Genomic DNA, 21587 nt, shown 5'->3' with positions numbered 1-21587 from the left:
CTGAGAGCGAGGAAGGGCCAGGGGAGCCAGTCACCCACCGTCCTGCAGGATGGGAGGAGAGCTCACTTACAGTATGCTTGAGCCTCCTAATGGGGAATTTCCTGCCAGTTGAAGAGTGGTGTTTTCCCAAGTTTGTAGTGAACTCTTGGGGTTTGTAGTGTAGTCATGGGGCACATGACTCAGTTCCTACACTGGACTGTGCTTGTTTTTAAAAACATGTTTTCCATTTTGCTTAGCATGACAAATGTACCCCACAGTGAACTCACAATTTTCAAACTTGTCATTGAGGAATGTAGTCTCTTGGTAGGTGTGTGTTTGTCGGGGAAAGGAGGGTCATATTTCTGTCTCTGGTGTGTCTTTTGTTGGATTTTCCTTTTTTTTTTTTTTTTTGGAGGCAGAGTCTTGCTCTGTCTGTTGCCCAGGCTGGAGTGCAGTGGCGCTATCTCGGCTCACTGCAAGCTCTGCCTCCTGGGTTCAGGCCATTCTCCTGCCTCAGCCTCCCGAGTGGCTGGGACTACAGGCGCCCACCACCACGCCCAGCTAATTTTTTGAATTTTTAGTAGAGACGAGGTTTCACCGTGTTAGCCAGGATGGTCTCCATCTCCTGACCTCGTGATCTGCCCGCCTCGTCCTCCCAAAGTGCTGGGATTCCAGGCGTGAGCCACCGCGCCTGGCCAGGTTTTCCTTTTTTTAAACTTTCTTCTTTGTGCTTGCTTCAGCAGCACCTATACTAAAATTAGAATGATACTGAGATTAGTGTGGCCCCGGCCAAGGATAGCAGGCAAATTTTTGAAGCACTCCATAAAAAAAAGTAAAAAATGTAAAAATGAACTTTCTTCCTTGGTTTTGAAATCTAGCTAAAAGATTAAAATTTCTCCTAAGTTGGCCAGGTGTGGTGGCTCACACCTGTAATGCCAGCACTTTGGGAGGCTGAGGTGGGTGGATCACTTGAGGTCAGGAGTTCGAGACCAGCCTGGCCAACATGGTGAAATGCCATCTCCACTAAAAATACAAAATTAGCTAGGTGTGGTGGTGCATGCCTGTAGTTCCAGCTACTTGGGAGGCTGAGGCAGGAGAATCGTTTGAACCCGAGAGGCAGAGGTTGCAGTGAGCCGAGATCACACCACTGCACTCCAGCCTGGGTGACAGAGCGAGACCCTGTCTCAAAAAAAAAAAAGCCCCCCTTTTTTTTTTTTTTTTTTATACTTCTTGTTCAGTGAATCTAGCCTTTTTCTGGATCAAGGATTCCTTTAAAAATCTGATGAACACTTTAAATTCTCTCCCCAAGAAAAACTTGTAATCACACTGCAGTAGTCAGGATAGGCTAAGTTGCGCCACAGGAACAAGCAAGTCCAAAATCCTAGTGACCTAAAACAGCAGGTTTATTCCTCACTCACACTGTATGTCCATCGAAGGTTGGATGAGAGTTTTGTTTCCACTTCACCATCCTCTGGGACCCAGACTGATGTGAAATCACCATCTGGGATGTTGCCAGTTGCCAAAACGGAAGGAAGACTAATGGAGGGTCTCATATTAGCAAGACACATTTTGGCCTCTAAGTGACATATATCACATCCAATCTTGATTCATTAATTAGACTTAATTTCAAAGCCTCACCCAGTCACAAGGGGGTCAGGAAGTTCAAGCCTACCCACATGCCTAGAAGGAGAAGAAGCAGAAATACTTGGCAAACATGAAAACCAGTGCATGCGATTTTCTTTAAAACGGGGAAAACAAACCAAAACAAAACAAAAACAACCATGTTGGCCAGGTGTGGTGGCTCATACCTGTAATCCTAGCACTTTGGGAGCCAAGGTGGGAGGACTGCTTGAAGCCAGGAGTTTGAGACCAGCCTGGGCAACAAAGTGAGACCCACCCCCCTATATCTACAAAAATTTAAAAATTAGCCAGGTGTGGTGTGCACCTGTAGTCCTAGATACTAGAGAGGCTAAAGTGGGAGGATCCCTTGAGCCCAGGAGTTGGAGGCTGTAGTGAGTTCTGGTCTCTACTGTACTCCAGCCTGGGTGACAGAGTAATACCTATCTCAAAAAAATTTTTTAATTAAATTTTTTTAAAAATTGTAAAAGCTGTGAAATAGATCATATATATTGCAGTATAAAAGTTAGAAGTTGGTTTACCTTTAGGTAGAGAACTATTGAAAAAATGACTGGTGGCCAGGTAAAAAACTAGTAGAGTTAGATGCTGGCTATCTTTTTTTTTTTTTTAGAGATGGGGTCTCGCTGTGTTACCCAGGCTGACCTTACAAGAAGCAATCCTCTCATCTCAGCCTCCCAAGTAGCTAGGATTTTAGTTGTGAGCCACTGCGCCAAGCAGATGCTGATTATCTAATGGGAGAATGTACTTTTAAAATTTTAAAGTTTGGCCATCTGTGGTATTTCACACCTGTAATCCCAGCACTTTGGGAGGCTGAGGCAGGAGGATTGCTTGAGACCGGAGTTTGTTTGAGACCAGCCTGGGCAACCTTGTAAGACCTCATCTCAACAACAACAACAACAACAACAAAATTAGCCAGGTGTGGTGGTGCATGCCCATAGTCCCAGCTACTCAGGAGGCCAGAGCAGGAGGATCACCTGAGCCCAGGAGATCAAGGCTGCAGTGAGCTGCGTTCACACCACTGCACTCTACCCTGGGTGACAGTGAGACCTTGTCTCTTAAAAATAAGTTAAAAAAAATTGGCCGGGCACAGTGGCTCACACCTATAATCCCAGCACTTTGGGAGGCTGAGGCAGGTGCATCACTTGAGCTCAGGATTTTGAGACCAGCCTGGCCAACATGGTGAAACCCTGTCTCTACTGAAAATAAAAAAAAAAAAAAAAAAAAAAAAAATTAGATGGGTGTAGTGGCACGCACCTGTAGTTGCAGCTACTCAGGAGGCTGAGGCACAAGAATCACGTGAGCCTGGGAGGCGGAGGTTGCAGTAAGCCGAGTTCCCTTGCCACTCCAGCCTAAGCGACAGAATGAGACCCTGTCTCAAAAAATAAATAAATAAATAAAGTAAAAAAAAAAGTTATAAAGTAACACAGAAGTATAATGGACTGTGAGATTACACTGAGAAAGTAAGAGAAGTATAGGTAATACAAAATGGTTGTCAGCCCAGAATAATTTAGACTTGACTCCGAAATACACATGCAGCCAGGTTCTTAAGCAGAGTGTCCACCCCAACAACCCTAGGAGATGTTATCAAACTGCGTCTGTAGCCAGTTTCACCTCCATAACTCCTTTCCAGCCTCTCCACCCTTCTCCGAGGGTTCCTCTGCCAGTGTCTACTCTTAAGTCAGCCAGCATTCATAAAGAAAGAAACGTAAGTTAAGCAAGTTTGACTAGTGAACCGGGAAAGACCAAAAAGGAGACTTCTAAGTTCACTTTATGGTCTCTGGTTAGGAATGGATTTTCCTGTCTGCTGATGGGTAACGGAAAAAAATCCTCTGTCTTTTCTCTTGCTGCAAGGCTGCAGCATGAAGATTTGGTTGAACAGTGATACCTACTGAAAGCAGTTAAGTGTCGTGGAATGGCACTGCCAGCCTGCCGGGGCTGGGAGGCATGTCACCGTCCTGCCCCACTTGGTGGAGGGCAGCTTTGTGGGGAGATTCAATGGGGGCATCCCGGGGGGACAGAGAAAGAGCTGTTGCCAGATGCCACACCCTAAATGCCAAGGGATCTTTTGGAAAATTGTGTATATACAAATAAGCGGGAAAAACATCAAGGATTTGTTCATTTTTACAAGTCTGTTTTGTGGGGGAGGGAGGCATTTTTTTCTTTTTTTAAACAAGGTTAACTTGATTTAACTCATTCTGACAAGAGATACATGTGGAACTCCTTTTTTTTTTTTTTTTTTTTGAGACGGAGTCTCACTCTGTCGCCCAGGCTGGAGTGCAGTGGCGCAATCTCGGCTCACTGCAAGCTCTGCCTCCTGGGTTCACGCCATTCTCCTGCCTCAGCCTCTCCGAGTAGCTGGGACTACAGGCGCCCACCACCAGGCCCGGCTAATTTTTTTGTATTTTCAGTAGAGACGGGGTTTCACCGTGGTCTCGATCTCCTGACCTCGTGATCCGCCCGCCTCGGCCTCCCAAAGTGCTGGGATTACAAGTGTGAGCCACCGCGCCCGGCCATGTGGAACTACTTTTAAAATTTTAAACACAAATTTATAATTACAAAGCAGATGATAAAAAATACACATAGCATTTGGAATGGAAAACAATGGAAGTTTTTCAAGAATAGAGAACAAACAATATCTATTCTCATTTAGTAACAACTCATCTTAAAATTATTCCTTTGATACATTTTTAATTGAGAAAAAATATTCTTTCTACTACAGAGAAGTACATGTCCATCTTAGAAAAATTAGGAAATAGAGGTAAGCAAAGAACAAAGGAGCAGGTACTGTCTGTCATCCAGAGTTACCACATGGTTAGAGCTTCCTGACCATACCCTTCCTTTTTCTGTCCATATACTTTTTTTTTTTTTAAGACTGAATCTCACTCTCTTGCCAGGCTGGAGTGCAGTGGTGTGATCTCAGCTCACTGCAACCTCCCCTCCTGGGTTGAAGCGATTCTCAGCCTCCCATGTAGCTGGAACTACAGGTGTGTGCCACCACACCCAGCTAATTTTTGTATTTATTTTTAGTAGAGATGGGGTTTCACCATGTTGGCCAGGATGGTCTCGATCTCTTGACATCATGATCTGCCCACCTCGGCCTCCCAAAGTGCTGGGATTACAGGGTGTGAGCCCCCACGCCCGGCCATACGTACTTTTTTTAAGCAAAAGTTAGGATCATATTTTATTTTGTCATCTGCTTTTTTTCATTTAATATCAGAAACTCTTTGTATGTCAAAAATAATATTATGTGAGTAATTTTTTAATGATTCATGTTATTTCATTGTATAGCCATATTCCTAGAGGAATTTAAAAACCTGCCCAGAAATTATTGATTAAAAAAAGAAAAGCTAGCCAAAGTAAAATTAGTCATAGATATTTTTAAAATTTAATTTGTTTTGGCCGGGCATGGTGGCTCACACCTGTAATCCTAGTACTTTGGGAGGCTGAGACGTGAGGATCCCTTGAGCCCAGGGTTCAAGACAAGCCTGGGCAACACAGTGAGAAAGCCAGGCATGGTGGCGTGTGCTTGTAGTCCCAGCTACTCAGAAGGTGGAGGTGGGAGGACAGCTTGCGCCCAGAAGGTTGAGGCTTCGGTTGAGCTGTGATTGCACCACTGTACTCCATCCTGGGTGACAGAGCAAGACCCTGTCTCAGAAAAAAAGAAAATTAATTTGTTTCTAGTTTTATAATTTGAAAGAAAATAATCAAAAGAAGAAAATTTAAATTTCTTATTCTGTCATTTAAAGATGTCATTATTTTTGTTTTCCTTTCAGTTCTCTCCCCCTCGTGCGTGTATGTGTATGTGTGTGTATGTGAAAAGCAAAATTCCTCATTAATTTAAAAAAAAATTAAAAGCCTTTTGTGCCACACATTTAAAAATTGGAGAGGAGGTCTTATATTGGGGTTTGCTGAGATTCTCTGAGTATGATCCTAGAGACAGCACAGAGGGAAATAAAGCGCTGTGGGGCTTGGCCTCTGTTCCGCCACCCTTCCCTGGAGCAGGGAGGAAGAATTGGCTGCTAATGGCCCTGCATCTACTGCAAGGGCAGGCCAAAGGGAGGGAGAGTTGATTGTGGCAGTGGGAGATGGAATTGTACCCGATTAGGATTATGTCGAGAGCAGAGGAAATCATTTACACTCTCTAGGGAGGAGATGGACCTGAGGCAATTAGAATTTTTCCACCTCTAACTTTAGTGATTCTTGTATTACAGAGGCATACATGATAGAGAAAAGCACCTGATCTTTTTGATGGTATCAGGAGAATCCTAAGACTTCTTTTGTCGGAGGGCCCCTCTGAGGCCCCTTGCAAGTGCTCATCTTCTGAGTTGCGGGGAAGGGGAGATGAGCCTAAGAAAGTGAAGCATTTTCTCAATTTTCTCAGAGACTCTTAAGAGAGGAGGAGGAGACCATCCCAGAAGGTTAACATATTTAATGCTCACAAAACCTATAATACAGGGGAGACCCATCAGTGGTGCTGGAGAGATGCCTTGGCACTTGTGCCTTCCCCCAAGGTGCTGGAGGCGTCCTGCAGTGAGAGACCTGCTTTGTTGTCATCATCCTGCTTTTGTTTTGTTTTGTTTTGTGATGGAGTCTCGCTCACCCAGGCTGGAGTGCAATGATGAAGTCTCGGCTCACTGCGGCCTCCGCCTCCTGGGTTCAAGCAATTCTCCTGCCTCAGCCTCCTAAGTAGCTGGGATTATAGGTGCATGCCATCACGCCTGGCTAATTTTTGTATTTTTAGTAGAGACAGGGTTTCATCATGTTGGCCAGGGTGGTCTTGAACTCCTGACCTCAGGTGATCTGCACGCCTCGGCCTCCCAAAGTGCTGGGATTACAGGCATGCGTCACTGCACCCAGCCATCCTTTTTTTTGAGACAGAGTCTTGCTCCGTCACCCAGGCTGGAGTGCAGTGGCGCAGTCTTGGCTCACTACAACCTCCGTCTCCTGTATTCAAGTGATTCTTGTGCCTCAGCCTTCTGAGTAGCTGGGATTACAGGCGCCTGCCACCATACCTGGCTGATTTTTGTATTTTTAGTAGAGATGGGGTTTCACCATGTTGGCCAGGCTGGTCTCGAACTCCTGACCTCAAGTGATCCACCCACCTTGGCCTGGGATTACAGGCATGAGCCACCATGCCCGGCCTGTTGTCATCATTCTTACATTCCTGTCCACTTCTATCCCATGTGTCTTTCACTCTGGCACAAGCATTTATGAAAATTGATCACATGGCTTCAATGTAAATTAACTGGGTGAGGCCCAGCCATGCCAGCTTCAACCACGTGGGCACCGTCCAGGGACCTCCCTGTTCCACAAGCTGCCCCTCTGGCTGGTACTCACTGTGTGCCTCTCTGTCTTGCCTTGCCCACCCCCCAGGGTTCTGGCTGGTGTGGACCATCATCATCATCCTGAGCTGCTGCTGTGTTTGCCACCACCGCCGAGCCAAGCACCGCCTTCAGGCCCAGCAGCGGCAACATGAAATCAACCTGATCGCCTACCGAGAAGCCCACAATTACTCAGCGCTGCCATTTTATTTCAGTACGTACACCCAAGCCCCCATACCCACCCTCAGGAGCTCAGGTGCACAGACCCAGGGCTCACACTGAATATTGGTGACCAGGGCCCCTGTAGGCATAGGGGATTTGTCCTCTCCCTGCCCCTCTGTAGAGCAAGGTCTTGAAAGTACAGGAACAAGGGGACACTCCTTCAGCACAGAGGAGCAGGTGCTAGGGATGCAGTTCCCTGAAGCCACTGGGCCATTCCAGAGCTCATAATGGCTGGGTTCTGGCTGAATCTCTGCTTCTTTAGCACCTGCCTACCTACCTTCCTCTCTCCCTCCCTCCCTCCTTCCCTCCCTCCCTCCCTCCTTCTTCCCTCCCTCCCTTCCTTCCTCCCTCCCTCTTTCTCTTTCTTTTCTTTTCTTTTTTCTTTTCTTTTCTTTTCTTTCCCTGCCTGCCTGCCTTTCCATCCCTCCCTCCCTCATTTTCCTTCCTTCCTTCCTTCCTTCCTTCCTTCCTTCCTTCCTTCCTTCCATCCTCCCATCCTCCCTCCCTCCCTCCCTCTGTCTCTCTCTCTCTCTTTTTTTTTTTTTTTTTGAGATGGAGTTTCTCTCTTGTTGCCCAGGCTGGAGTGCAGTGGCGCAATCTTGGCTCACTGCAACCTCTGCCTTCCAGGTTCAAGCGATTCTCCCGCCTCAGCCTCCAAAGTAGCTGGGATTACAGGCATGCACCACCACACCCAGCTAATTTTTGTGTTTTTAGTAGAGACGGGGTTTCTCCATGTTGGTCAGGCTGGCCTCGAACTCCTGACTTCAAGTGATCCACTCGTCTCAGCCTCCCAAAGTGCTGGGATTACAGGTGTGAGCCACTGTGCCCCTGCCCTCCCCTTCCCTCCCCTCTTTTCCTTTCTCTCCCCTCCCCTCCCCTTCCTCTTTCTTTTCCTTCCTCTTTCTTACCCTTCCTTTCTTTCCCTTCCTTCTTCTCTCCCTCCCTCCATTCCTCCATCTCTCTCTCTCTTTAATGGCAGATAGTCAGTTAATAGAACAATAATTATTAACATTTATTGAGCACTTACTATATGCCAGGTACTATGCTAAGCACCTAGTCCTTCTAGATGTGGAATTGAAACAATTGTGGGCCAGGCTCGGTGGCTCACACCTATAATCTCAGCATTTGGGGAGGCTGAGGCAGGCAGATCATTTGAGGTCAGGAGTCAGTATATAACATGAGTGAATTGAGACTTGGGGTTCATTGGCCTGAATTCCTCCCATTTTGCTTATTTCTGTGTGATATGCCTGAGCAGAGGCTGCCATGAAAGGGGCAGGTTGGGGGGTGGCATTGGGACTTCTGAGCACCAAGAAAGTTAATGACTCTCTGAAGAGCACTTCCCGGACTTCCCTGGGGCTCCTTACATGTGTCCTCTCAAATGGTCAGTGGAGGCCCAGCTGTGCCACTTTTCCAAAGCCAGTCTACAGTGTATTCTACAAAATAAACTTTCACAGTTGTTTCTTTACAATTGTTTCTTTTTTTTTTTTTTTTTTTTTTTAAGACAGAATCTCTCTCTGTCACCCAGGCTGGACTGCAGTGGCGTGATCTCGGCTCGCTGCAACCTCCTCCTCCGGGGTTCAAGTGATTCTTGTGCCTGAGCTTCCCGAGTAGCTGGGACTACAAGGGCATGCCATCACACCCAGCTAATTTTTGTATTTTTAGTAGAGATGGGGTTTTACCATGTTGGTCAGGTTGGTCTCAAACTCCTGAGCTCAAGTGGTCTCCCTGTGTCGGCTTTCCACAGTGCTGAGATTACAGGCGTAAGCCACTGTGACAGCCCACAATTATTTCAGTTCCACATCTAGAGGGGTTAAGTGCTTAGTACAGTGCCTGGCATATAGTAAGTGCTCAATAAATGTTAGTAATGTTATAATTAAATTATCTGTGTCATAAGGCATTCAGCACATTCAAAAGAACCCACCTAGCATGTTTTTAATAAGCCTTGGATGGCAGAGGCCCCTTACCTTTGCCAATCACCCATCTGCTCCTGATCTGAGTCAAGGTGAAGCTTGGTTTGTGTTTCCAGACCACCTCCAGCCACACTAGAGACAACAGAGATATCTAACCCCCTAGCAAAAGACCCTACATAGTGCATTTGGAAGGTTAGGAGGAAGAAGAGTAGTTAAGAAGTCTTAAGTTAGGGACCCTGGCCCTGAGGCCTGTGGGACTTGGATGAAGGACACAGTCTAAGCAAGAACATGAGACTCGCGTGCATGTGGAAATGGGTCCATTCCAGGCAGAAGTTATTTTTTGGCCATCTACCACGTTTGCCTAATTCTCTGCCTTAACTCCCAACAGGCATGAAGTCCTTGCCTATGAAGCAGCTTTAGGGGCTCTCAGATTTCAAGAAGCTAGGTTAGGCCCTTGCCAAACTGCCCCTCTCTGCAGAATTGCTCGCAGCTGTCTCTCCTCTGCCCACAACCAAGAGCTGTGGCCATCACTTGGTGGGTGCTCTGGGTGGGAAGAGACAATGCAAATGTTCAGTGGGAGCTTTGCAGTCTGCCCTAGAACAATGACCAGTGCAGTAATTTCTCCTTCCTACCTCCCCATTTTAGGGTTTTTGCCAAACTATTTACTACCTCCTTATGAGGAAGTGGTGAACCGACCTCCAACTCCTCCCCCACCATACAGTGCCTTCCAGCTACAGCAGCAGCAGCTGCTGCCTCCACAGTGTGGCCCTGCAGGTGGCAGTCCCCCAGGCATCGATCCCACCAGGGCATCCCAGGGGGCACAGAGCAGCCCCTTGTCTGGGCCCAGCAGAAGCAGCACAAGACCCCCAAGCATCGCTGACCCTGAGCCCTCTGACCTACCAGTTGACCGAGCAGCCACCAAAGCCCCGGGGATGGAGACCAGTGGCTCTGTGGCTGGCCTGGGGGAGCTGGACCCAGGGGCCTTCCTGGACAAGGATGCAGAATGTAGGGAGGAGCTGCTGAAAGATGACAGCTGTGAACACGGCGCACCCGACAGCAAAGAGAAGACACCTGGGAGACATCGCCGCTTCACAGGTGACTCAGGCATTGAAGTGTGTGTGTGCAACCGGGGCCACCATGACGATGACCTCAAAGAGTTCAACACGCTCATCGATGATGCTCTGGATGGGCCCCTGGACTTCTGCGACAGCTGCCATGTGCGGCCCCCTGGTGACGAGGAGGAAGGCCTCTGCCAGCCCTCCGAGGAGCAGGCTCGAGAGCCTGGGCATCCACACCTGCCACGGCCACCCGCATGCCTGCTGCTGAACACCATCAATGAGCAGGACTCTCCCAACTCCCAGAGCAGCAGCTCCCCCAGCTAGAGCAGGCCCTGCCAGCACCCAGGAACTTGGCAAAGCAACCAGGGTAGGGGAGAACCACGAGAGAAGCATTAAGTGACTTTCAAAGACTTTCAGAGTACAGCCACTTGGTTCCTTTTTGTTTGTTTTCCTTCTCTCCTGCATTTTCCTCCATCTCCAGGTACAGTTCGGGGTGTGGATGCCTCTTCCTCCACAAGGGCACAGTGTTGTGGAGGGCTAAGTTGGTTCTGTGACTCATTCCTCATACCCTAACTCCATCTCCTTTCTTTAAAGGCAAATCTCACCTACCTGTTTGGGTCAGAGAGATGTGTTTTAAAAGCCCCCCAGGAAGGAGGCCGGGACTGTGCCCTGACATGATTCTTGGTGATGGATTAGGTCTGTGCTCTGATTCTAGTTTAAGAGAACGTTGCTGTGTCTCAGTCCAGGAGAGGCAGCCCATCTTGGCCCTGGATGAAGAAGGAAGCCCACAGAGGCCCAGGGCTTGTCACTGTGGCTGCCAGTGTCTGCCAAGCCAGCATTGAGCTAATCCTGTGGGAGGATGAGAGCTGCTGGGCCGTTGTATGATAGGTTGGTAGGGGCTTGTTGATCTGTCAAATTCCAGGTGACAAGATCGATGCACCCCATGCGTCCTTGAGGGGCCTCTTCCCCTTGGGCTCTGGCTGGCCACAGGCTGGTTCTGGTGTGAAAGATTATACTGCCTTTTCTTTGTTTGTTTGTTTTTTTCCTCTAAAAACAAACAAACGACAGCTGAAAACAAGAACTTCACCGGTGGGCAGGCAAGAATTCTCTTCTGGAAAATGACATTTGTGGCTCTTTCCCAAGTTGGCCTTCAAAGAACCTGGCTGCCGTTGAGCCAGAAGATGTCTTGTGTGAAGGCTGGGGTGGAGGCTGTCTTGGAACCTCTGTGAGCAGGAGGCCCAAAGCCGCAGCAGTGGATAGAGGTGCAGCTCTCTGCCTCTCTGCCCTTTAGTCTGTGTTCACAGGTGACCCGTGTCAGCCTGCATCGCAGGCACACGCCCTGCGGGCCTTCACATCTCACTGTTCCGTATGAGGAAACAGACAGCGGACTGAGGAAGTGATGGCCCCAGAGAAAGGGCCCCTGTAGCCTGGCTCTCACACAGTATTTTGTCTTTGATTCTGAATAAATACTTTTTGTGGGTTTTTTTTTTTTTTTTTTTTTTTTTTTTTGGTGGCGGTTGTTTGTTTTAAACTGACCACTTGGAAGAAATACCTTGGTTATCTGTGGTTTTCATGCCTTGTCCCTGCCTCTGCCCCCACCCCTTTTGAGTCGGGTGACCCATTTTTCTGTGTAGAGACTTGGTGGCCCAGGCAGGAGGTGAAAGCAGCCGTCCGGAAGGCCCTGGGGACCCTTGTGCCTGTTGCTCGGCTTCAGGTCACCAGCTGAGCTGCGATAGGAAAATCTGAATGGAGGCAGCAAACAGCCAAAACAAACATTCCCCACCCGGCCCTGTGCATATGAAGAGTCTGTTTCTTCCCCCAACTCTTGAACGATGATGATATTCAGATGAATCATTGATGTTATGGAAGAAAGAAAGAAAGAAAAAAAAATTATATATATATATATATATATATGTCCAAAAACAGACAAATCCAAGGCTGTGAGGTAAACGAGTGTCTGCATTTGGATTCCACAAAACCAAAATCCATGTTGAACAAAGTGAAGTCCGTACACAGTGACTTTTTGGGTGAGCCGTGTGTGTCTGTCCGTTGTGTGTGAGCCTCAAGCCCTGTTTTCCTGTGAAGATACTTTGAGTGGCAGCCATTCTCCCCACGTGAACCACACGTCTGGAGCACAGACAGGCCTCTCAAGGTCATTGATCTTACGCATTTACTGTTTACTGAACAAATGTCTGACTGTGTACTCGGGTGTACTCCGCAGCATTGTCGACTGCAGTCCCCTGTGTTTGCCAGAGATACTGTGCTCGAAGTAGAGGTTTTACTCTACTCATCACTGCGATTTGCACATTGCTCCGTGGACACTCGGAGGCCTGCGTTCTATTCCCTATAAATGGAAGTGTGCTCTGAGCCTGTCTGCCTCCCTCGGCTGCTGCTGGTCCTCGGTACCAGCCCCCGGGGGTGTCCACAACCACTTGGGACAGAAGAAGGTGGAATTTCAGACAGAAGCTTGATTGAGTCTTCAACGACAGGCTTGGACTAGCTGTGGCCCAGACATCGGCCCTGCCCAGAATTGCCAGGAGGAGGCTTTGCAGGCTCTAGAGGAGCCGCAGGGCCTGCCTCCCTCTGGTGAGTCCAACAGGCGCAAGCAAGCTGATGTGTGGCCAGAGGTGGCCGGAGTGTGTCACAGCCCTCAGATGCCTTTCCTTCCACCTTTTTTTTTTTAAGAATCCCAAATAACTCACTGAAGTGTCTCAAAGGTGAACAAGTTTTACCAAACTGAATCCTTTTTCAGTTAACAGATCAAATGGATGAGTTCTGACCCTCTCAAGTTCCCTTCCACAGTTAGAGTGGGAACCTCGGCAAGTGTTAACTGTGGGACTCACTGCAGCGTCCTACCCTAAAGGCACGAGAAGACGGAAATGCAACCTGCGGAGCTGGGCTTGGTTCCCAAGTCACAGTTTGGCCCCTGCTACAGGAGACTGCCCTGCTCAGAGAGAGATTTAATAGGGAGCTGAAGGAATCGTTAGGGGGCCAGGGAGATGTGACTGAGACTGGTTTTCCACGTGAATGAGACGGGGTTGGTGGAGGGTTTGGTGCTACAGCCAGTCGGAAGATTTGCAAATGCGAACACATTCCTGTGTGAGGCATGTTACCCTTTGTCAGTTATTGTGAATATGTGTATTTTAAGCAATAAGATTCAGCTGGTCAGACTTTTCTGGGCAGTCTCAGTGACGCATTTCCTGTGCTGTGATTGTTCTGAAGACAGAGTGGCTCTAACCACTGTGAGAAGCCCAAATAAAAATTGATCCCAAAAATGCTACTGCCCTTTCTTGCCGCACTTTGTTCCCTCTTCTTCTCAGTCTTCAGGGAATTGCACCTCAAGATCCTAAACCACAAGCACTTTTCTCCACACAGAGACTGACAGGTTGTCACACAGTGGTTGAGGATAGGGCCCTGGGCCAAAGAGAAACCACAGGGCCAAGGGCAGCTGGACAGTGCTGCTGGGTCCACACTCTGTCCTGAGGAGTCCTCCCCTCTCTCTGTCAGGGTGTGTTCCTGATGTTTGGAATACTTTGGGAAGTCCCACAAACAGGCTAAAATCAGATCCCGAGAAAGCAGATACAAGTTTTGTCAGATACACCGTTGCTAAAACATGGCTTTTTTTTGAGACGGAGTCTCACTCTGCTGCCCAGGCTGGAGTGCGGTGGTGCGATCTTGGCTCACGCAGCTTCTACCTCCCAGGTTCAAGTGATTCTCCTGCCTCAGCCTCTTGAGTAGCTGGGATTACAGGTGCCCACCACCATGCCCGGCTAATTTTTGTATTTTTAGTAGAGACGAGGTTTCACCGTGTTGGCCGGGCTGGTCTCTATCTCCTGACCTGAGGTGATCCACCTGCCTTGAGCTCCCAAAGTGCTGGGATAACAGGCCAGCCACCCTGGCCTGGGATTACAGGCGTGAGCCACTGTGCCCAGCTATTTTTTTATTTTTATTTTTTAAATAATAGAGACGGGCTGGGCAAGGGGGCTCACGCCTGTAATCCCAGCACTTTGGGAGGCCAAGCTAGGCAGATCACTTGAGCTCAGGAGTTTGAGACCAGTCTGGGTAACATGGCAAAACCCCATCTCTACAAAAAATACAAAACTTGGCTGGGCGTGGTGCTGTGCGCCTGTGGTCCCAGCTATGTGGGAGGCTGAGGTGGGAGGATGGCTTGAGCCCAGGAAGTGGAGGCTGTAGTGAGCTGAGATCACACCACTGCACTCCAGCCTAGGCAATAAAGCAAGACCCTGTATAAAAAAAAATACATATATATATATATATATATAGAGAGAGAGAGAGAGAGAGAGAGAGAGAGAGGTAGGGTCTGACTGTGTTGCCCAGGCTGGGCTCAAGTGATCCTGTAGGGTCTAACTATGTTGCCCAGGCTGGGCTCAAGTGATCCCACTGGCTTGGTTTCCCAGAGTGCTGGGATAACAGGTGTAAGCCACTGTGCCCAGCCAAAACATGGCATTTAAAAGAAAGCAAGCACTCTGAGAGATCTTTTTTGTTGATATGATAGACATGGGGGTATATGCTTGGCCTTGGAATTTAACACACAGTATAATGTATCGAGTTGGCCACTTTCTGCCTGGCACTGTGTCAGAGGCTCAGGATAATGTCAAAGAGATAGAAGATGAGGCCTCTGCCCTGTAGAACTTACAGTTAGAAAGACAAAACATGGCCAGGTGTGGTGGCTCATGCCTGTAATCCCAGCACTTTGGGAGGCTGAGGCAGGTGGATTACCTAAGGTTGGGAGTTCGAGACCAGCCTGACCAACGTGGAGAAACCCTGTCTCTACTAAAAATATTAAAAAATTAGCCAGGTGTGGTGGCATGCAACTGTAATCTCAGCTACTTGGGAGGCTGAGGCAGGAGAATCGCTTTGACTTGGGAAGTGGAGGTTGTGGTGAGCTGAGATCACACCATTGCACTCTAGCCTGGGCAACAAGAGTGAAACTCCGTCTCAAAAAAAAAAAAAAGACAAAACATACTTGTGTGAAATAGTTAATTAACAATGTAAGTTAAGTTTGAGGTGAAGTGAATGGTACAGATTCAGAGCTTTTCAGGGAATAGTGGGAGGTAGTTTGAGGTCTTGAATGCCAAGCAAGAGGTCTCGGAGCTGATTTTAGGTAGTGAGGAAGCCACCAGTGTGCCAGAATCTGTCATTGTGGGCCAGTGATTCTTTCCTAATACAAGGAGAGTTCCTTTGTTCGTTTTACCATCTGCTTAAGACTGACCTCTTAGGTGTAAGTCCTTTTTTTTTTTTTTTGAGATAGAGTCTCGCTGTGTTGCCCAGGCTAGAGTGCAGTGGTGCCATCTTTGCTCAGTGCAACCTCCACCTCCCGAGTTCAAGTGATTCTCCTGCCTCACTTGGGATAAATACCCAATATTTATCCCAAGTAGCTGGGATTACAGATGCCTGCCACAACGCCCAGTTAATTTTTGTATTTTTAGTAAGGATGGGGTTTCACCATGTTGCCCAGACTGGTCTCGAACTCCTGGCCTCAAGTGATCCACTGCCTCAGCCTCCCAAAGTGCTGGGATTACAGGCATGAACCACTGCGCCCAGCCAGGTGTAAGTCCTTGTTTGAAGAACAGCTTGCTACTTCTGCCCAGGAGGACACCCAGACCCAGCAAGACTGCGGATGGGCAAAGCAAGGTAGTACACGTCCTAGGAACCTTCCAGGAAGGGGTTCCTGCCTCCATAAGTGGAGTGCTCACTGGTGGGCTTGTGCCCTGGGGGTGCTGGCAAGTGAGTGTTGTCCTCCCTAGGCCCTGGCTTGTCCAGCAGTCAGCCCTGTTTTTTCTGAAGGCCAGTTTTAGCCAGACATGCCCCACCCCTGTCTTTGACCCTCTGGCAGAGGACATTCCTGGCCCCTCGGTGACACTAGCAGAGTGGTTGCTGACTTGTTCTTTCTAAACTGTTGGGTTCCTTCAGGCAACCCCAGTAGGGCCATACTAGCATCTAGAGAGTTCTAAAACCACAGGAAAGAACCGGGAGTACATCATTCTTGCCTTCTTTGAGCTAATATCTGAGTGGCACAAAAACAAAATGGTGTAACTCTTAGGGGCTGGTTACCAGAGGTTGTGCATGTACCCTGGGTGCCCAGGTGTAGAGGGGACGCCATGCCATTGGACCCCAGGCTGCTGGGTCACTGAGTTCCTTATTTCTGTAATGAATTATGACGTTGCTTGTCTCTCTTGCCCCATGTGACCAAGTACAGATGGCGACAGTACCAATGCCCAGAACTACAAAACAGAGTACTTTTGGTGAACAAGAATTTCAAGAAACTCCACATTCTTCAGTTTCCTGTTTTCAGCCACGGGCGAAAACAAGGGTTTGACTCAGAAAAGGAGGGAGAAGTGGGTTTGGTTGGTAGCTTCTTGCTGAACCTGCTGGGAAGAGTTGTGGGTCTTGGGAGGATTTGGGTTCTGGCCTGGGGGCAAGTGTGGCCTCACTGAAGAGCTAAGCCTTTACTGAGCACCTAGCAGGTGTCAAGGCATGAGAATTCAAAGATGCCTTAGGACTGGCTCCTTTTTTTTTTTTTTTTTTTGAGACAGAGTCTCGCTCTGTCACCCAGGCTGGAGTGCAGTGGCGCGATCTCGGCTCACTATAACCTCTGCCTCCCGGGTTCAAGCGATTCTCCTGTCTTAGCCTCCTGAGTAACTGGGATTACAGATGTGCACCACCATGCCTGGCTAATTTTTGTATTTTGGGTAGAGATGGAGTTTCACCATGTTGGCCAGGCTGGTCTCAAACTCCTGACCTCAAGTGATCTGCCTGTCTCAGCCTCCCAAAGTGCTGGGATTACAGGTGTGGAGCCACCATGCCTGGCCCTGGCTCCTCTTTAGAAGAGCTAGTGGTATTCTCGAGAGGAAGGAAGGCATGTCGGCAGTTTTAGTACCACATGGAAAACACCACGAAGCATGTGTGCACAGAGGAGAATTTAGCCAAACTAGGGATTAAGGCAGGCTTCCTGGAGGAGATACCTCTAAATTGAGTTTATCAGGTGAAGAAAGGTGCAAGGGAATTCTAGGCAAATGTTTTTCAGCAGACTATTGAGTGCTTACTATGTGCCTGATGCTGAAAAGCACAAAAAAGCATGGGAGGCCTAGAATAGGAGACTCTGCATGGCATGTAGAAAGCTGCGAGCAATTTATCACTGCATTCTGGGAAGTAGCAAGAGATCAAACTGGAGAGAGAGGCAGGTCATATATTTTATTTTATTTTATTATTATTATTTTTTGAGATGGGGTCTTGCTCTGTCACCCAGGCTGGAGTGCAGAGGTGCAATCTCGGCTTATGGCAACCTCTGCCTCCCGGGTTGAAGTGATTCTCCTGCCTTAGCCTCCTGAGTAGCTGGGATTATAGGCGCACACCACCATGCCTGGCTAATTTTCATATTTTTAGTAGAGATGGGGTTTTGCCGTGTTGCCCAGGCTGGTCTCAAACTCCTGAGCTCAAATGATCCTTCTGCCTCAGCCTCCCAAAGTACTGGGATTACAGGCGTGAGCCACTGCACCTAGCAAAATATTTTAACTTAATTTGTCTTTATTGTTTTGTTGGTTGATGGTTTCCACAATGCTGGTCTTGTGTGAGCATCTTAGCTACATTAAAAAAAAAAAAAAAAATTAGCCTCAGGCCGGGCACGGTGGCTCACACCTGTAATCCCAGCACTTTGGGAGGCCAAAGTGGGCGGATCACCTGAGGTCGGGAGTTCGAGACCAGCCTGACCAACACAGAGAAACCCCGTCTCTACTAAAAATATGAAATTAGCCAGGCGTGGTGGTGCATGCCTGTAGTCCCAGCTACTCAGGAGGCTGAGGCAGGAGAATCGCTTGAACCTGGGGGGGCTCAGGTCGCAGTAAGCCGAGATCACACCATTGTACTCCAGCCTGGGCAACGAGCAAAACTCCATCTCAAAAAAATAAAAAAATGTAGCCTCAAAACAGGTCTCTGAGGTATATAGGCTGCAATTACTCCTGCTTTATTAATGGGATTGTGGCATCCAGAGGACTTAACTAACTTTACAAGATCACATAGCTAATAAATGGCAGAGCTAGGATTTGAAGCCAGGTCTATTGGCTCCAAGGCCAATGTAATAACCAGAAGGCTAGATAGTGAAGAGCTGTAATGTAGGTACTCAAAAGCCACATGAAGAACTTGTGACTTCTTCCTCTCTCTCTTCTTTTTTGGCCCAGGCTGGAGTGCAGTGGCACAATCTCAGCTCACTGCAGCCTCGACTTCCCAGGCTCAAGTGATCTTCCCACTTCATCCTCCCCAAGTAGCTGAGACTACAGGTGCACACTGTCATGCCCAGCTAATTTTTGTATTTTTTGTAGAGACAGGATTTTGCTATGTTGCCTAGGCTGCTCTTGAACTCCTGGGCTCAAGCGATCCACCTGCCTTGGCCTCCCAAAGTGATTTCTTTTCAAAGGTGAGGGAGAACTAGAGAACAATATATTGAGCTAAGAGTAACATGGTGAAAGATGAAACAGACACCATTTCCTCAGGAGCTACCCTACCTCCTCTTGCTCCAGGGGGCAGACCCCCCACACCCAGCCAGGCTTTACCTCCAAGAGCCCCTCAGTGCTAAAATGGTGTCACCCCGGGACAGGTGACGCTGCTTGCCACCAGTATTCGGACCAATGTCAACTTCCAGGGAGGGTGTAACCCCTTGGAAACATTGTAAAATTCTCAGGAGTTACAGTTTGGATCTTCTTTGTCTCTTTTCCTTGAAAGAGTGTTTTTGCTCTTCCTCCAAGGTGATGAAAGTACAGCTTTCTGTGTGTGTGAGGGGAGAAGAGGATTTTTGTTTGACCTGAAATTTCTCCTCACTCTGTTTTGTTTGTTTGTTTTTGGCTTTTCTTTTTTTCTTTGAGACGGAGTTTCGCTCTTGTCGCCCAGGCTGGAGTGCAGTAGCGCAATCTTGGCTCACTGCAATCTCCGCCTCCTGGGTTCAAGTGATTCTCCTGTCTCAGCCTCTCAAGTAGCTGGGATTACAGGCACCCGCCAACACACCCGGCTGATTTTTTGTATTTTTAGTAGAGATGAGGTTTCGCCATGTTGGGCAGGCTGGTCTCGAACTCCTGACCTCAGGTGATCTGCCTGCCTTGGCCTCCCAAAGTGCTGAGATTACGGGCATGAGCCACCACACCTGGCCTCTCTTTACTCTGTTATAAGCCTGTTCCTCACCATAGCTTCAGATTCCCTTCATTTCGTGTTTTCTCACCAAGAAGTCTCAAGAAACCCAATCCCATGGAAACTGTGACAGAACACCTGTGCTGGAGCCGTGAGTTTGTCTTTGGGTTCTCCACCCGCTCCCCGGCAGTCCGTCAGCCCTGGCCCTGCGGGGACGGAGTGGGCAGGTGGCAGGCCAGGGACTGTAGTGGGCCCTGCGGGGATGGAACGGGGAGGGTGGGTTCCCCAGGGTTCCATCCTGTGGAGGGACTCATCTGCACACACCTGCTCCCCCTCCTGACCAAACTGGTGGCTTTTGGGGAGGTTTGTATAAAACCCTGAGAAGGACTCATTTCGTGGGTTTGGATATAGACAACAATGAGAAACCCAATATTTATCAAGGCACTAAATGTATTTCATAGTTTCACATTTCATCCTCACAGTAACGCTATGACACAAACATCCCAGCTCCCCACCACCCGCCCCTGCCATATTACAGATGGGAAAACCGAGGCTTAAGGCCACCTAAGGTGTCCATGGCCACTCAGTCTGTAAACGACAACACTGGGAGGATTTGTCTCTGCAACCTGACTTCGAGTCACTTGTATTCCTGTCTTTGTGGGACTCTCCTGCCCACACACTCTTTTCTGCCTCTCATCCTTACCAGAGCCTCGGAAGATGGGCAGCGCAGGTGTTAGGTTTCCCCACATTATCCATGGGGAAATTGAGGCTCAGGAAGTTAGGGGCCTAAGATCCAGGGCCAGGAAATGGGAGCTAGGGCCAAGCACCGGGGTGGTCTGGGTCCAATTTATCCATTGCGCTTCCTACCCCACTGCACGGCCTCTGTGACTGGATCCCCACCCTCCAGAGAAGGGCGCTAATATCTATGAGTGTGACTGCAGAGAGGGCTCCTCATTTGCCTCAGGTTTTGTGGCCACCAGAGGCTGATAGAACATTCACTCACTCACCCTCCCACAATAGGGAAGGATTTCCCTCCTGTCAACAAGGAGACTCAGGGGAACTGCTTTTCTTTCTTTTTTCTTTTTTTTTTTGAGACAAGGTCTTGCTATGTCACCCAGGCAGGAGTGCAGTGGCGCACTCACTGCCGGCCTTGACCTCCTGGGTTCAATGTGATCCTCCCACTTCAGCCTCCCAAGTAACTGGGACCAGCTGGGACCACAGGTATGTGCCACCACACCTGGCTAATTTTTTGTATTTTTTTGTAGTGACGGGGTTTCACCTTGTTGCCCAGCTGGTCTGGAACTCCAGAGCTCAAGAGATCCACCCACCTTGACTTCCCAAAGTGGTGGGATTACAAAGTGCTGGTGTGGTGAGCCACTGTCCCCAGGTCAGGAACTCCTTTTCGTTTTTTGTTTATTTTGAGATGGAGGCTTGTTCTGTCACACAGGCTGGAGTGCAATGGCGCAATCTCGGCTCACTGCAACCTCCACCTAGTTCTAGTGATTCTCCTGCCTCAGCCTCCCGAGTAGATGGGACTACAGGCGCATGCCACCACGCCCCGCTAATTTTTGTATTTTTAGTAGAGACGGGGTTTCACCAAGTTGGCCAAGCTGGTCTCAAACTCCTGACCTCAGGTGATCCACCTGCCTCGGCCTCCCAAAGTGCTGAGATTACAGGCATGAGCCACTTCACCCAGCCAAGAACTGCTTTTCTTTAAGACAAGAGTGGCCCATTTCTCCTGGGAGGGTTGGCTCTTAATAGCTCACTAGAACTAATTTTTAAATTTTCAGGAATTTTATGAGCTGTTTATATGAAACAGCCAATTTAAAAAACTTAAACCTACAATTGAGTTATATTCAAAACAAAGGTAATAGATACTCAAAACTGATCATTTCCTAGTTATTTTACTACATGTTACTGTTATCTGTGCCCTTGAGGTTATTTACATTTAAGTATCAGTATGGTGGAAATACTACATAATGGCATTTACTATGTAATAATAACAACGGTAAAGAACATATAATGCTACTATGTGTCTCTTTCCAACCCTGCTTACTGGCATCAGATTGGTAGCTTAAAATTGGTCATGTTGGGAGTATCTACACCACAGTAATCAGCAAACATTACAAATCAGGGCTATTCCACACACCCCCGCCCCTCCCAGACCTGGTTGTTAAACATTTATTTATCATCACACCACTGGTTAAGGACAGTCTGAGGCTCAGACGGTTAACTGTGGGGTCTTGGCAAAGAACTTCCAGTTTTGTCAAAGATCTGGGCTTCCTTCTGCATAAGGAGATAGAATTTATTTACTATCATTG

General features: G+C 48.2%; 2 protein-coding genes across 3 annotated transcripts in view; one reads left to right on the top strand and one right to left on the bottom strand.

Moving 5' to 3' along the window:
• Window positions 1-13408, top strand: part of WBP1L (WW domain binding protein 1 like) — a 76615-nt gene extending 63207 nt beyond the window's left edge. For both annotated transcript variants that reach the window (XM_003255410.4, XM_003255409.3), the window contains exons 3-4: window positions 6991-7152; window positions 9716-13408. In XM_003255410.4, the coding sequence (XP_003255458.2) occupies window positions 6991-7152; window positions 9716-10452 (899 nt within the window). In that variant the 3' untranslated portion in view covers window positions 10453-13408. The remainder of the gene's footprint in view (window positions 1-6990; window positions 7153-9715) is intronic.
• Window positions 2948-21587, bottom strand: part of LOC100596228 (steroid 17-alpha-hydroxylase/17,20 lyase) — a 32301-nt gene continuing 13661 nt past the window's right edge. Inside the window, exon 8 of the mRNA XM_030807636.1 lies at window positions 2948-2986. Coding sequence (XP_030663496.1) covers window positions 2967-2986 — 20 coding nt within the window. The 3' untranslated portion in view covers window positions 2948-2966. The remainder of the gene's footprint in view (window positions 2987-21587) is intronic.

This window comes from Nomascus leucogenys, chromosome 3 (assembly GCF_006542625.1).
Source record: "Nomascus leucogenys isolate Asia chromosome 3, Asia_NLE_v1, whole genome shotgun sequence".
NCBI classification, from domain to species: domain Eukaryota; kingdom Metazoa; phylum Chordata; class Mammalia; order Primates; family Hylobatidae; genus Nomascus; species Nomascus leucogenys.
The sequence above is the reverse complement of the archived record's forward strand: the minus strand, read 5'-3'. Positions and strand labels throughout refer to the sequence as shown.